General features: G+C 27.9%; 1 protein-coding gene across 2 annotated transcripts in view; it reads right to left on the bottom strand.

Annotated features, from left to right (window-relative positions):
* Positions 1-17129, bottom strand: part of LOC100159582 — a 69579-nt gene extending 52450 nt beyond the window's left edge. For both annotated transcript variants that reach the window (XM_029491465.1, XM_016800977.2), the window contains exon 1: positions 16421-17129. Coding sequence is in view for 1 of the 2 variants with exons in the window: in XM_016800977.2 (XP_016656466.2) it covers positions 16421-16497 (77 nt within the window). In the remaining variant the exon portion in view is untranslated. The remainder of the gene's footprint in view (positions 1-16420) is intronic.
* Positions 17130-17662: the final 533 nt, after the last annotated feature.

Below are 17662 nucleotides of genomic sequence, written 5' to 3'. Positions count from 1 at the left end.
TTTGGGAAAATTTCAAAATGAAGGGTCACTATAAAAAAACTTAAGTTGTATTGCGCATGCGCGAACCAAAAGAGTTAAAAATTTGAAATTTTCCCAAAATGTACACTTCGGTACCACCTATCTATCACAGCAAACCGTTTTTAAATCTATTGCCATCGGGCTGTGATATTTAGTGGTACATTATAAGACGGGACATACTGTATATTATAATAGCTTAATACAAAATATGCGGATCGCATATGATATAGTAAAGTATAATTTATTAATTTTACTCGAAAAAATCAGCGAACCTATACTATATCTGCTGCAAGTACGTATTTTATGTCTTCTTCGGTTTCGATATTTATATTAAAATGTCTTTCATATACAAACGAATAACATAATATACAATTTTATATAGATATATGGAGTTACTGATCGCGATTCCAACCGCACAATAATACTTTCAGCCACAAGTCATATTACTATACATTGTACAAAATATATTATGACATTTTAAACGATGATTTAAGAATATAATAATGTTATAATATTATAATGCTGCAGGCAAATTTGTTCTACAGAAGACGTTGTAAGTACGTACAATAAATTCCATTTACAATACGACGTAATTTTTCTTTAATGCGAAGAGTCGCGTGTATTTTTTATTGCATTAAAATACCTATGTATTTTATTTTCAAATTATTTCACGTTGAACTGTACATAAAGAGCCCATTTTCCTTTCAGATAGTATTTAATCGTTATTTCCGTAGTCGAAGTTATTAAATACGAATAATAGCTTTTATGTACTTCGGCTGATCGTTTATGATGCCAACGCTTATAAATTATAATATTATACGTCTTCTTCCCTCTGGATAATTATTGTTTCGCCCGTATTCATCCGGATTATTCGCGTATTATATAAGACATTGTTGTGCGCCATGTCAAATTAAACGAACAATAATTGTTATTATTATTATATTGTACCTACAATTTAACTTTCTCTACATAAAATATTAGTAACGAGTTAACATTTTATATATCAGACTCATACGGAATATAATATTATTGTTATAAACGCACACAATAAAAATTAATACATATAACTTTATTATATTATATTATTATTATGTTATGGTATGTTACTCACGTAGAAGCCCCGACAACGATAATATTAAACATGATGCCGGGGTGGCTATTACTGTCACGTTGTTATAAAAGTCATACATCATATAATATATGTCTCGCGATCGACATGTCAAAATTGAAAAATGCCCATTATTTTTCGAGGCGATCGCAAAAGAAAAAGGCCGAAAGTAGGCAACCGCTCGGATTTAGATACAGTATAGGAGTCGAGTGTACATCGTCATGGATTAATAACTCTGTAATGGATGTGTTAAATTTAAATTCAATGATAAATGGTCGTATACGATGAAAATCAATTCCGAGTGAATAATACTGTCTAATTTTATGGTGACAAAAGTTAATAATGATTTTAAAAATAATATTGACATTTTAACTGCAAATGCTCGTGTTGTTTTGTCAGTATAACCCAATCATTAAAAAAAAAAATATTTAGAATTTTCATTGTTGACCTCTTAAGATCACCAACTAGATCTTATTTACTCCGAGAAACCTCTCCATCGAAGTTGATGATCAGTGCATTTTTTCTAGACTAGAAAGAGTGTCATCTGACACAAAAAAAAATAACACATCATTGTAAAATCAATGCATCCATCGTAACGAAGTGCTCAGAATCTAATATAATATATAATGTATTCGGAAAATGATACGACTCCGTAACGTGTATTGGACTCCAAAGAAATAGACTTAGTGTTGTTCGATAAGTACCTGCATACATTTTATGTTTAAGAACACAATATAATTAGACCTACTAAATTGTAATTCCTTTAACACATAAGACTAAAACATTACCCAAGTCTAGTAAAACAAAATTATAAATTGAATACAAAATTATCCAAAAGTTATTATTGGAACTAAAAATAAAGTTGAAAGTAAATCCAAAATAGTTCTTTATGAACGTTTTAATTTGGAATTTTGTCAAATTTCGTAAAAACCGCGAAAATTTTCTAATTATTTTGTAGTTTAAAATGCATAAAATCTTTAATATTTATACGTAAGATTATAAAATTGAATACTAGGTTCCTCGTACATTTTTATAACTGGAATATAAAATAAAAGTTGAGTATATATCTAAAAATATTTTTTATGAACGTCTAAAGTATACATTTTGACGAAATTAAACCAACGTCAAATAACCATTTCTCATTAAACGATTTTAGTTTATTTTGTTGTAATTCAAAAATATTTTTCGTGGGGATTTAAAACTTTTAAGTTTACCTATTGGCTATTATTAAATTTTATGTATAGTGCATAAAATTAAAATGATAAAAATGTCATAATGACATGTTCAATATATTTAGATTAATTTTATACTATTACCTATTTATACCACGAACATATTCACATCATTCAACAATAGTTCGGTTTTGACTCCCCAAAGTTAACAACAACAACACATTATGATGTACATAATATTATATAGGTAGGCTATTGTAATAATTAAAAACCTATTAATGATATTATAATATAATAAATACAATGTTTTTGGGAAAATTCATTCAACTTACCTACCGTAATATGACTAATATCCAATTGGTATACTAAATACTAATAGCACCTAATGGCTAATAGTAAAATAAATGTCTATAATAGCAATATATTTTATATAAGCTAACAGGCCGTCTTTGTTCAGAATCGTTTTTTGTGACAATGATATAGTTATCATTGAATTTAAATTGTATTAATTTATAGAGACTTACTCAATGATTATATGTACATTCAACTGTACAGTAGGACGATTACTTACTTTTTTAAATATTATGTACATATAAATATATGAATATAATTATATAAATAAATAAGAACTTAATATGAATGAAAATAAAAACATATAGGACATAGGTATACCCATTAATATTTAGTGAATATTATAATAATGCGTGGAAAACCAATGAATAATTAAATCTGTAGCAGTACAATTTGACGAAATATTAAAAACAATACGCATAGGTATTATAATATTAACAGAAAAAGTAAATGTGCATTTTAATCAGCTTTAGAAACTATATTAACACAAAGGATTTCCACAAACAAATGAACACATTAGGTATTCGAATCTGAAAACAGAGTAAATTATTTAACTGTTCTGAAATTAAAAGACCATATAATTCGTTTGTACAATATTAATGATGCAATGTTATTATAATTTTAAAAAGAAATATTTCAATGCTGCACTTTTGATTATACGAATGACTATAATAGTGTTCTGCACCCACCTAAATCTTTAATTTTGGTGTTTTGTTTTTGTCAGCAAATTGAGTGGAAATCTCTTTCACGCTGAACCCAAAGTATACAACAATATAAAGGTACATTTCACCCCAACATTGCCGAGTGCAACTGACCAAAAAACAGCCTTAATTATTGTAGTTTAATGCCAAACTCTTATTTAAATCGATGAATATATGCCATACGTTTCATAGTTTTAATTTAATTTTTAATAGGGTATTTAAAATTGCGTCACGTTTAGAACCAAAATATATTCCGGCCTGGAGACCCGATGGATCTTTGCCAGATAGACCTTTCGTTATTATTATTCCTGTTTGTTTTTTAATTTTTTTCAGACAAGGCGCCAATTTCCACGCAGGCCTTTATTTACGGTCAGTTTATCCGTCTACTGCTTAATAATAATTTATTACCACTAGTTGCTATTTTTTTCAATCTCTCTCCTCGGCAGAAAAAAAGAAAAATTGGTTCGCTTCCAGATGATCTAAATATTTCGTTTTATTAACCAGTAGTGCAGTAGTTACCGGAATAATGAGTACGAAAAGCGACGGTGGCGGGCAGGCAAGGTCTATCCAAAAAAATTGGCACTGACAAAAATAGCCAAAAGCCTATTGGTAACGACGTATTCATTTGTTATGGTAATTATTACTGTAAAAAGAAAATATTTTGACAGCCTGCTGTTTTTTCAATTGTCTATAAACCATTATATTAATGTTATGGCGGTATAATCGTTGATTTACGATTTTATTGAAACTAGCGTTGTCGTTTTCACTTTGTCGGAAGTTGTTTTACTTAATTTAAAAGATAATCAAAACAAAATCAATTAAATTAATTTGATAAACACGAACTTAGTTGATCAATGGAATTTAAATTATCTGTCACAAAAACAACAAATACGCAAAACCAATCATCTGTATGTAAATTACATATATTTATATTATTATAATTTATATTATCTATACATGTATATAAGCCAAATACCACTCACTGATTCATTCATCAGCGCCTCAGACACTACAAAACTAACGAAATTGAAATTTGGAATAGAACCTCTCTCTAATGATCTAGATGTATAATTTGAAAGGATTTTCCGATATTCGCATTTTAAAGAGGTGGTATAACGGGGATCTTCGGATTCACGGTGGAAATTGAAACTTTTTAACCAACTGAACATCAATATTATTATTATTTGTATCAATAAATCTTGATTTACCCGAATGTAAGCCTTTAATATAATTAGGCTGTTGCCTAACACGATATAATAGTAATAGTAATAACGATAAAATTAATTTATCTCGGTTAGTAATAGCTAATATTAATTATTATCTTAATTCTAATCCAAAATACAGTTACAAAATATTATTATTATATATGTTAAAATATAAATATTAAACACCATTAGAGAGTTGATCAAACAGAGATCTTTTTTCTGAAAGGGTGCAAACCTTAATAGTAGAAATCAGTATAATTATTTTTTGTTGTATATAAATTGTTGGCATTGGTTGGGCAGATCAGGTATACAAGTATGCATCAAATTTTCACACTTATGGCCTTGAATAAAGAATCAACATGTCTTAAAACCAAATGTTTTAACTGTGTGCACACTGTACAGCTTATATACATAAAAACTACTTAATTGAATTTTACGAAAACCTCAGAGATTATTTTTAGAGATGTCAGAAAAGTTTAGAGAGTAAATAGTTTAACCACGTTAAAAAATACACCAAGTGTTAAAACCAATCTGCAACTTGCGATTGCTCGCATCTAGGTTGAATTATTTCACAAAGCTAGGTACACTCAAGTCCGCGAACGGAGGTACAACAGAAATACATTTAAACCGAAATACACATATATATCGTATAGGTATTATATAGGAATAAAATATATCACAAAAAAAATATCTCACAGGTGAAGCCGGGATAATCAGTTATTATTATTCTATAATATTCAGAAACCTTTAAGTCTATCATCGTTAATATTATTTAGAACTCAGTATTTCAGCTCATGGATTTTAAAATAAAAACTATTTACATAAAGACTTTTTTATTATTTTTTTATTCAAAAAAATAGTATATTTTTACAATTTGTAATATTTTATATAAGTACCTACAACAAGTAAATTTGATAAATATAAAGACTTAAAATGTAACTTAATTGTTTAATCATAATATATTAAAGTAGATGGAAATTAAAAATATTTTCGAAATATTATTTTTAGTTACACGCGTAATATATAAAAGTTTGAAACACTTGTTATGAAAAATGTATAGATAAATAAAAATTTGACGGTGAAATATATTCTTTCCACGTGAGTTATCGTAGAATAGCTTAAATCACTGAAAGGCATATTATAGGTATACCTATACTATATACTATATTCGAATAAATGGTAATGCGCATATACCGCCTACGTCCAAAACTTAAATCAAACAAATCTCGGGGACTGATCTGTGTCGTCGTATTACCGCGCTGGAAAGTAAGTAAACTATAACACGTGGATTCAGGGTTATCGTTTCATATTTCGATCCTTTGTCGCTCGGATGCGTCATTTGATTTTCGTGTGTCGCACGAGTAGGTAGGTACTATATATAATATAATATATACATGCGACATACACTATATACAGCCACTAAAGGTATTTATATCTGAAGAGAAAGATATAGAGAGAGGGTGAGAGAGAGAGAAAGGATTATTCGTGGAGCCTTGGAGGTATCATATTATTATAATAATATTATACATAGTAGGTATTTTAGTTTGCCGGGAATTTTAGAACAACTGCACTGTGGTTTCAAAACACACACACTCACGTTCTCTCTCTCTCTCTCTCTTTCGTGTGTGTGTGTGTGTGTATGTGTGCGTGTGTGGCATGTCCACACTCCACAGAAGACTTACAGTCAAAAGGCATTCCGCAGACGACGAAGTCGTATAAAATCACGCAGCACACGCATTCCAACCGTAACTAAATAAACGCGTGGTGATGGACGAGGGGGTGAAAAAAACCACGGCAGAGTGCAAATAACAACATATACATATATATTATTTATAAGTGTGTGTAAGACGCACGCGCAAGGGTCGGCGGGTGTTAGTGTGTGTTGTTTTTGTTTTAATTATATATTTTATACGGAGTTCGAATTCGATACCGCTCCGACTCGTCATCAGCCACCACAGTGTTGAAACTATTCATTGCGTCGGCGGCACCAATTAGGGGTGCAAATAACGTTTTCGCTGCGTTCCTCCCAAAGACTGGTAGCGGTAGCGAAACGGCTCATCCCGTTGCCGTGGCAACCAGAGAGCTTCAGCGTCATCGCCCGCGGAGGGGAAAACGCGTCAGTCGCCGCTATGTGTATATACGCTCCCGGGTAGCGACAATATCGAAGAATCGGTGGTGGTGGCGGCGATTGGCCGAGGAGAATATTGTGGTCGAATTTAGCCATCTGCGGCGACTTAACCTTACCACCACCCAACCTGATGTACCTATATATTTGCGTTTAATGAACACACCGACCTAAGCAGTATACCGGATTCGGTGGATTATGCGGATCCGTGACATTTACGCGCGAGAACCACATTTTTTAAACGATTGACTCGTTGTTGTCGCATCAATTCAGCGTAAGATAAACGAAACGAATCGGAGTGAAAATATAATAATATCGGTTATTATATCGAATATTATTTTTTTTACGAGTTATGATGCGGTTACATACAACTTCAATATTTGTGATTATTTATAATATAACATTTTTATACCTTTCCTCTACACAGTTAACTCGACCTATCATTGTTGCTCTTACCACGCAGACACTGAACACCACGATAATAATATTTTGTTCACGGTTTCTAAAATTCTAAAGCATCACTGGTATATACCTACGCTCTGTTGACCGACACGAATGTCCATCGCTGCCAAGTGGGTATATACTGTTATAAGTTAAATCGATGAACTATATTATATATTATACATAAACGTATACACCCCATTTTTTTCAAATATCACGCACGTGCCCTACGATGAGGCGAAAATCATGGTGATATATACCTATCAATACACTATAAATTCTCGATGGGCACGATTTGTGACACGCAGCAGTTTGGAATTTTTATATGTATATGAAATTATTACCACCTATTATTATCGTTGATGTGATTTAGGTATAGGTAGTATAAATCTATAATAAAATATAACTATGTGACAACTACAACCGGCAATGAAGGTATAAGTTGTAAAATATACCTAGGTCCTAAGTATATACTACATAATATTAGGTACTGTTGTGCACTCCACATTAATATACATAATATTAATTATACTCGATATATCATAGATGATTTTCTGATTTATTGTATAGATTTTTATTTGAAATATAATAATTTTAATCTAAAAAAAGTCTATTTTTCAGGCTTTTTGAGATTAAAATGCTCACGGTCGTGTGTGAATTAATGTTATTTAATATTTTTGCAATAAATCAGTTCATTGTTTACTTTTATTTTTAAGTAGGTACCTACTTACATCTTATATACTACCCGCTCTCTAAATTAAATTCTGCTTCCAAAAAATGTAAAAAAATATTTACTTCGAGTATGAAAATAGAGTTGTGTTTTCATTATGTTGATTCGAAAGATATGGTTTCCACTATTTCTATTGCGATCTCATTTTGCAAAAAAGAGATTGATGTAAAAATAAATTAATAGTGATGCGACTTTCAAAGAGTCTATTATTTATAAGCCAGAAGTTAAAATATAAATTATAAATAGTAAATACGACTTAATTTATGTTAATTTTAAAATCAGCGATCCGCGTTGGCTTGAAATTATATGCTCAAAATTTGCGTTTTCATTAATATTCAGAATTTCCAATTAAACGAATCTTGAATTTTACTATAACAATAATATGTACTCAACATCCCAACCATAAAAGAAGTTATAAAACTTTGTATTGTTTACCTCGTATATCGCTATCAGCTATAACTTAAATGAAATAATAAACCTATAAAATATAAATATTAATTTTATTAGTGTTTATTGATAATTTTTTATATTTACAACGATTCGAAAAAGTAAAATAATAATTGATTCTATATACCCATATAAACTAAAAATCAATATAGTTTAATTCATTTATTTAGTAAATATCAATACTTCCAAGAAGAAGAAAAAGAACTTTTAATAATGGAGCATATTCAATATTTTGTTATAATTATTAAAAATAAATGTTATATTTTTTTATGGTTTGAAGAAACCCATACTTAATTAAACTCAAAAATAACATAGCGATTTCAGTAAACTTACTACTACATATTTACATACTGAATCTCCGATTTAATTATAATTATTAATATGTTAAATTTTATTATTATTAGTGATAGCTCCTTTAATTTAATAAAATAGAGTGATTAAAAGGTGCGTATCTAAATGACAAACATTCGATCGCAAAGCAAGTAATTTACTTATTTTAGTGCATTTTTTTTAAATTCAATTTTTGTAAGAGTAAAGATAAAAGATAGTAATAATAACGATTATGTTCGTAAAACATCTATCTGTACCTATATTGACTGTCAACTAACATGTAGCTTGGGTCATACGAATTACAAATAGTATATTATTCTAAATTATTTTAATACCTATATATTCTTATAAACCGGGATTTTTTTTAACGTTTAATAACTCATATTTAACTAAATTGCTTACATGATCTTGGGATTTTATAAAAAAAAAAAAAACATTATACAAAGTTTATTAAATATGATTATATGATATTTACTTAACTGTAAAAATATTTATTTAAGTCAATTTATAAATACTTAGCAATTTTGTAAATCTTGATAATTTTTTATCAAGTTAGAAGTACCTATCACATTCTAATAAAAGTAAGTATTTACAAAAAAATGAATTCCCAACTTATTACTTAATAACGATATACGATGAATATTGACCTAGATTTGTTATATGAATTATTCCGTAAAAATTATAAATTGTTTATAATAAAATGAATCACCTAAAAAACTCAGCCACTTGAGTAAACAATAAATAAAAGGTTGTTCGGTTTCAGTTTCAGTTTCCTTTTAGCTGAGTATAACTTATTGATTGTGACTTTTCAAAGACACAATTCATTGAATGAGCGAATAAGAAAGGTTCCAATTTCTAAGTGCAAGAACTTGAAGAACTATATATTATATAATAGAAATTATTTTTTTTGTAAAATTGTATTATTAAAAATTATACGAAGCAACATTATATAATATTATACCTATAACATTTACGTAACAATAAAATATTATAATACGTCATTGGTCATAACGACAGCATTACTCATATTATATTTTAAACAACATAAGCAATTTAAATTAAATTACTAAAATTTCAAAAATTTAAATTGAATACAATAGGATACTTAATAAAAATAATACCACCAATATTACCTATTATTTGATTGCATATAAGCATTTATACTATTCTATATAGTTTTATTCTATTTTTACGTACTTAATCACGTCTAGAAAACATTCTTTAAAATACTTCACGTAATTTTATTAACATTATAAAATTATCGAGACGAGAAAAATAAATTACATAATATGTGTAACTTTTAAACTATTAGTTATCGTTATCTATAAGTTAAATTATTAGTACCAACATTTTACATAATTTTACATGAAGTGTTTAATAATATGTATGTGAAATGTGAAAAACAATTATTGGACCTTTGTGCCTATACGTACAAACTTAGTTGATCACTATAAAATAAAACACACTCAAGGACGCCGACGGTAAATGATCGACAGTGCTACATAACGTTGCCATGGCGACCAGCGGCAGCGGCGGGCCACAATCTCACAAAACAAAGCAAAAACCTTCTGGATAATATTCACCGTCCGTAGCAAAGGAAAGGCCTCTTATTTTCGTTCTTCTTTTTATTTTTTTTTAACTTTTGTGGGACAATTTACTTTTCACCATAATTTATTATACTCGAAAACTATTGTTCCGAATGTTTTACCACGCGCCTTTCGTTCACCCTTTTTCCACTGTCTATTACACGTTTTATACAACACTATAGTATATACTACACCATTCCCTGAAAACCTTTGTTGAGATAATTTCGTTTACACTAATGCACTGATAACAAGAGAAGAATTCGTTTTTATTTCCTGTCCAGCTGATAAAAATATTAGACACGTCCACGGCAATCCGTAACGACTGCCATTTACATTTTTTCGAACAACATAAATATTAACTAAATGGAGTACTTAATCAAATTAAAACTATGTGATACATATTATGTAGGTAAACGGTTTATCAATTCAATAGTTATAACAAATAAACAATATCAGCATTCAGAAATAATAAAATCATATTTTAAAAAGTAATACGCCTAAATGTTGTGGATTTAAGTTTGGTTTAAATTTGTCTTAATATACTATACAAGAAATCGTCCCTTGGTACTTGTTACAAAAAGCTCTAAGTCAGTATTATAGCAAGTTTTACGTAATTATATGTATAGTATCGTTATATTTTTAATTTTCGGAGTAGTAATCGATTAGATTTTTTAAGTCGGGTAAGCTTATAGTTACATAATTCTACACAATTTTGTTTCTTTTATTGCTTTTTTCTTGGAATTTACTGAGAAATTCTTTTCACATTTTTAAACTACTTTCTGTGTTTAATATAATATAGCTAGTTGCTTTATGAAACTGTTTGAACATTATTAACTATATACTCCAAAAACCAACCAAAAAATAATCTTTATCAAGATTAAAAAAGAACAATAATGTTCATTATTACTAAAATAAATATTAAAATTAATAATATTCTAATAAATATTGAAGTAAAGTATATCATTGCATTACCTTCAATGTTTCTGTTGAAGACCAATAATTTAATTATCATATTGTACATGTTTTAATAACTATTAGATACATTGATACTTTACATTTTAATAGTTTTTAGTTAATTTAACTTGATTTATACATTTTTTATGATAGTTATAATTTGTATATTTAATATTCTTCGTTGAAATAAATGCAATATTATATATACTTAAAATATTATATAGATATTAAATATTTCTTGGAAAATTAATTATAATAATGGCATATTTTGATTTTAAAGACTTGTGGTTTATAAATTATATATTCTACCTTTATATTAATTTTATTTCAATTAATACTCAATCAATTATTTAAACAAATTAAAACAACAAATCAGCTGTACACTTTGATGTTTAAAATTATCAGGTATTTATTATGTAGGAGGTGATTATATATCTTTTAATTTGACTAAAAAAGTAAATTAATATAAATTTGGTTTTGAGAAGTACCTATCTATAATTTAGATTATAGCAATGTAAAAACTAAAAAATTATAGTGCTTGAAAATCTTTTATAAAGCAATCAAACTTTATTTCTATGCTTGAAAATAATTGTTATTTTTTATTCAAAAATATGTTAAGCGTTCATACTATTATAAGTTATAACTTTTGAAAATCGTAAGGGTCTATATAATTATATAAAATCATAATCCTATATGCTATAGTATCTACATATTGTACGATACCATAATGCATTGTTGAATTACACGGAAACTAAAATTTAAACCCGTTAGTTAATTGTATTTTACACTTATTTAATATATATGTAGTACCTATTACCAACCAAATTGTTCAATTACCTACGTAAATAAATGTTATTCATATACTACAATGCATAACATTGTTAACGTCAAATTAATACGTGTATTTACTGAAACCATTGACTTTTTATAATATTATCCAATTTCAAACTCGATCAAAATAATATAATATAACGGGAATTAAGTATACCTAATATAATATAATATATATTGTACCGCGGTTGTTTACGCAAGTTCAGTAGATTCTAAAATAGGATTCTAATTAAAACAATATAATATTTTTTGTATTAATATATTAAGTAATAAAATACTATCTATCCGAGTACCTATTATATTTTGGATAGTGAATTATGCTTAATATTCATAGTAAATATAAAGAGCCTTACGGGAGAAAGAGGTGGTGTCAGAATCAAATGAATGTATTAATTTATTATACCGAAGTTATATTATAATATACTATTTACCCAAACACATTTTTTTACGAAGTCATTTTCATACTTCTTTTATTTTTACTCGGTGGTTATTATAACGACATTAATTTTCTTTTCCCGCGGCGTACAAGCGTCAACATATACCAACAGACCGGAACTAGCGGTAAAATAATATTAATGTATAATACATATAGGTAGTATATGTGTACACATATTGTACACGTATGCACAGTATGCATGTGCACAGTTTTATGTCCATATGTCATTTGTCACTATGTTTGGACAACTTCCCGTCAGTATACGATCGCCGTGTGTTCGAAAATAATGACTTGAAAAAAAACTGATCACAAGCACTCATTTAAATTATTAGATACTATTTTTGGGACACTGTATTGCGGATTGTTGACCATCGCGAGAAGATTGAAAACGCAAAATATTATTTTATATTATTTTTTTTTTTTTTTGAGGGGGGGCTGGGTATAAAAATGCGGTCATTCATTTCCGGTGAAGTCTGAAAAAGTTATCTACGACATGTGACTATGGAATAGCAGAAAAATACACTTCTATATAGTATAGACTTCTTATTATTCCGGAAATACCGAGGGAAATACGGAATAAAAAAACGATTTCGAAATATTCAAATGCTGTGTTGTCTATATGTTCAACTGAGAGACATCATAATCAGAAGACTATCTACTGTAAATAATATAAAACTGCTGTACAAGGCGTATTTGATGGAAGTGGATTTTGACTAAATATATTATTTTTAAGTAAAATTATAATTGCTTGGCCATTTAAATAACAATATTAATTACTTTAAATAAATTATACAATTTGGTTTCATATAACATATGTAGATAAACTTTTTTCACTTCTATAGAATGTATTATAATATTATAATATTATAATTAGGCATAGGTCTTTGAAAATTGAGCCACAAAAATCGTTACTACGTTGGGCTTGTATTTCCGTAAACGCGTGATATTTACACAAAAGTAAAACCCTCGATCCGTAGATCGAAAACCATAATAATAACTAATAAGTTTAAATAATTTTATATTATATACAATTTTAAAAATATATGTAAGTCATAAATAGATAGTAGATCCACTTCATACTTCATTAGGTATACATAATATGTATTTCATACATTTATTATTTTACTTTAAACTAAGTTAAAATTGTTAAAGGAATAAAAATGGAATAATAATTTATAATTGTAGTGTTACTACCTATACGAATGCTTTTATATTTATAAGTAAAAATATATAGTTAATGTTCCTACATTTACATATATAACTATGTCTGATCATTTTATTATTCAAAATCATTAATTTTATTTTGTATATAACTATGAAACTAGAAAAGTCCCAAACAAGTTGTTTATATGGAGATATTTTTTAAAATAATTTAAAGTTTAATCGACTCATAGTAGCAGTTATGTTATTCGAATTAAATTGTGTGTATAATAATTAATAACCACCAGTATCTAAGTTTCTAATTAAAAGATTAAGCCACGAGTAACTTTCAAAGCATTTAAACGAGGAGGGTACTTTAAAAAGTATTAAAATTGAAAAAAGTATCATTATGAAACCATTAACCTTCTTTCTCTGCACACAATAATCTAAACTTAGTAATAATAATTTAATTAACATTTTTTGCGTAGAATTGTATCTACTATTCATTTCTAAAGTAGGTAAGTACAAAACCCTTTAAACGTGTGCTGACATTAATATAACTTTTTATTAAGTTTTCATATTTTGTAATTTTATAACTGAAACTCAATATTACTGAGTTTGTTATCTTATTTATTTTATGTATATATAGCTTACATATATATTTCTATATATTTACTATCAAAATAACAAATAATGATGTTACATCTATCAGAATAATTTATTCATACATAACTTGATGCATTTATATGATAGGTACGAAAATTATTTTAATTTTTGTGCCATAGAAAAACCGTTGAAAAAAAGTTCATCAAGTTAATAATATCTTCGTAATACGGAAAATTATGATTCTATATAGGAATTTTATTATGGTGTATAATATCCTGTTATTGTTATATAAGATAAAGTGTATTCTTTGGTAGATTACAATAGTATAGCCAGTATAGGTAAATATAATATTGATAGACAAAATATACCTATACATACATTTCTTATCTGTTTGTGTGTGGTCAATAATAAAGGCTCAAAAAAGGAACGGTGTTTATAGTCCTGTCCGTAATACTACACAAATAAATTAACATAATGTACACAGGGCATTTGGCAAGTATTACGTCCAAAACAAACATTTTTTTTCACTGAAATTTCAACAGTCATGTAATAACAAATCACTATAGTGTACACTTCAACCTTTCTTTTATGTAGGTAGTTTTGAATTATTTTAGTATGAGAAATGATTTTTTTTAAGTGTCCTCTATAACGATCGTTGTCCGTGACCCGTCGCGATGCTTCAATAGCGCACAAAAGTAACTATTTATTTGTCCCCTGAGCCGTCATGCCTCGCTGTTCGGATGATTTGAATTTTAAGATAATATAAAAAATACGAATTTAGAATCTTCTGTACATCAAACGGCATTTTTAGTACATCGTATAGAAAACCGTTGATAATCTGCAAAATTAGGCAAACAAAAAATGGAAAGAAAAAAGCATTTAATTTGGTTGTTATGATCATTGATGTAAAACAAACAACAGCAATTTCCAAAATTCCGATTAACTTCAATATGGTTCCCCTCAGATATGTTTTTACAGTTCAATGGTATTATTCCGGTTGACCAGATTGAATCTACTATCGAATATAATCCCTTAACCATTAATATAAATCACTGCATTTGATTTTTTTATAAAAAACAGATTAGCTACGTATCTGTGTATATTTTAGACGAACACATTAAAGTATACATTTCGAGAAGTACCTATATACTATAAAGGTACTTTTTTTCCTTATAGAATAGTTAAACAAACAAATCTACAAACTATATAAACTATTACAAGAATAATGAGTGTAAAATAGGTTCCTAAGAGGATAATCATTAAAAAAAATATATTTAAATATATAACGCCTATTTTACTACCAAATATTATTTACCAATCACATTTGATCATTTTAAATGGTTAAAATACAGAAAAATATCTTAAATGTATTATTATATCAAATGAACTTAACCTAACTTACCAATGCATTATCATTATCATTGCAATGATATAAATAAAATGTATCTCATTAAAGCTAATTTAAAGTCAAATTAGACTATAGAAATGTATAAAAATGTAAGAAATAATATTTATGACTCAGAAAAAATAAAATTAGCATTATAGGTAATAGTTATACATTTTAAATTACTACCTACAACTTATTTGATAGCTTTTTTTTTACATATTTCTTAATGGTTCATTTTAAATTATTTAAATAACTAACAAATTATGAACCAATTGCTTCTTAATCTTAATTACCAGAATGTAAATTAATACAAATTGACCTTGGATAAAATGTTATATGGATACTCTTATTCTATTTATGTATTACATGATATGACAAATCATTGAATCAAAGTAATAATCTATAACAATATTAAAACAGGTATAATTATAAATTGAATTAAATCAGAACACATGAAATATTATATTAATCAGTTTTTATCAACTCTATTATAACAGTGCCATATATAATAATAATTAATACAAGATACTTATAGTCTTAGTGGTATAGAAAGTATCAAATAATAAATTGAAACGTACTTCAAATTTGAATAGTATAAACTTTGACAGTAAAATGATTAATATTACCAAAAATAACAAAGTAATCAAACAATAACATAAGAATCGCGTGGTTCTCTAAAAATATGCAAAATATTTTTTTATGAATTAGCTTTGATATATAAATCACGAATCATTAATCAATAATACCATAAAAATAATAATAAATCCATGAATTGTCCACAGGCTATTAGGGGCGCTCTCTATACACAATATAATAGTATAATAAAACGATTTATGGTTGAACTCGGCATACCTGGTAGGTTGGATTCTACCTTTCAGCAAAGGACTTCTTTGATTGTTGACAGCCACACAAGCGATCGCACCGAACATCACCACAAAACATAACAAAATATAAATGGTCGATATTATCGATTCGAAAACAATAATTTTTGGGCTTTACGAACACCGAAATATACGAACAACAAGTGACCGCGACGCGAACGGATGGCCGACTAGCAAACCCGGTAGTAGTGGGAAACCGATGGGAAAACGGTAGCCGTGTCGAGTCCCGTTGCACAGCGACCGGGTGATGTAGAGAAGGAAGAACTCGTCCAGCACTCGTTGCGTTTCTTCAGAATCCCTAAAATGGACTTATCGATACCGAGCTGGTTTTTTCAATACATCCTTGTGCTAAGGCCGTTGTACTGTCGTTCAATGTTGGACACATATCTTTCTCGAAACTCTCTTTAGAAAGCCATTCAATTGTCTCGCGGCTTCCTTTCTTTTTGTCCGCCGTCGGTTTCTGGCAGTACTTAACGAACCGAAATCACACGATTTTAAGTCCTTCTATACGTAGGAAAACTCTAAGTCAAAATGTATTATTGATGGTCACCGCTCTTCGTTTTAAATCACTGTAAAGTACCCAAGTATTGACAGATATTTAAAATTCCTACAATGAAAAAAAAACTACGCTATATAAAAACAAATGGCTACAAAAAGATCATTACAGAAGGTAAATTATGTCATTAACATTATATTATATACTTTCAGTTTTTAAATTGTTCCCACGGTATTAAAAATGCATTAATTGGTATGAATTATATATTATATAGATGCATTATATATATATATATATATAAAGCCTAATGTTTATTTGTTGTAACATTTCGATAATATTTTGATAATATATTAATAGATTTTATAAACATAATATTTCCGTTATATTCGTAGCTAAACATATGTTTATTATTTAAATGATTATAATTAATCATTACAAGTATTTAAATAAATGTGTTACAAACACATCAAGACTGAGCAATTTAAAATTAATGTAAGGTTATAATATATTTGAAAAATTTAAATTAAGTCCAGTATTCTGTATTCATCAATCATGTTACAAATAATGTAGGTAATCATTAGTTTGAAAGGTAAGTTTATAAGTGTATTAGTATTAATACAGTCACTGGGTGTACGCCAAATCGATCCAAAATTTGTTTGTCAAATATCGACTCCAAGTTTAAAAATAGTAATTTTTAAATTCAGAGTGCAGTAACCT

This window comes from Acyrthosiphon pisum, chromosome A3 (assembly GCF_005508785.2).
Source record: "Acyrthosiphon pisum isolate AL4f chromosome A3, pea_aphid_22Mar2018_4r6ur, whole genome shotgun sequence".
In the NCBI taxonomy this organism is placed as follows: domain Eukaryota; kingdom Metazoa; phylum Arthropoda; class Insecta; order Hemiptera; family Aphididae; genus Acyrthosiphon; species Acyrthosiphon pisum.
This window is presented reverse-complemented; position numbering and strand designations above follow the sequence as displayed.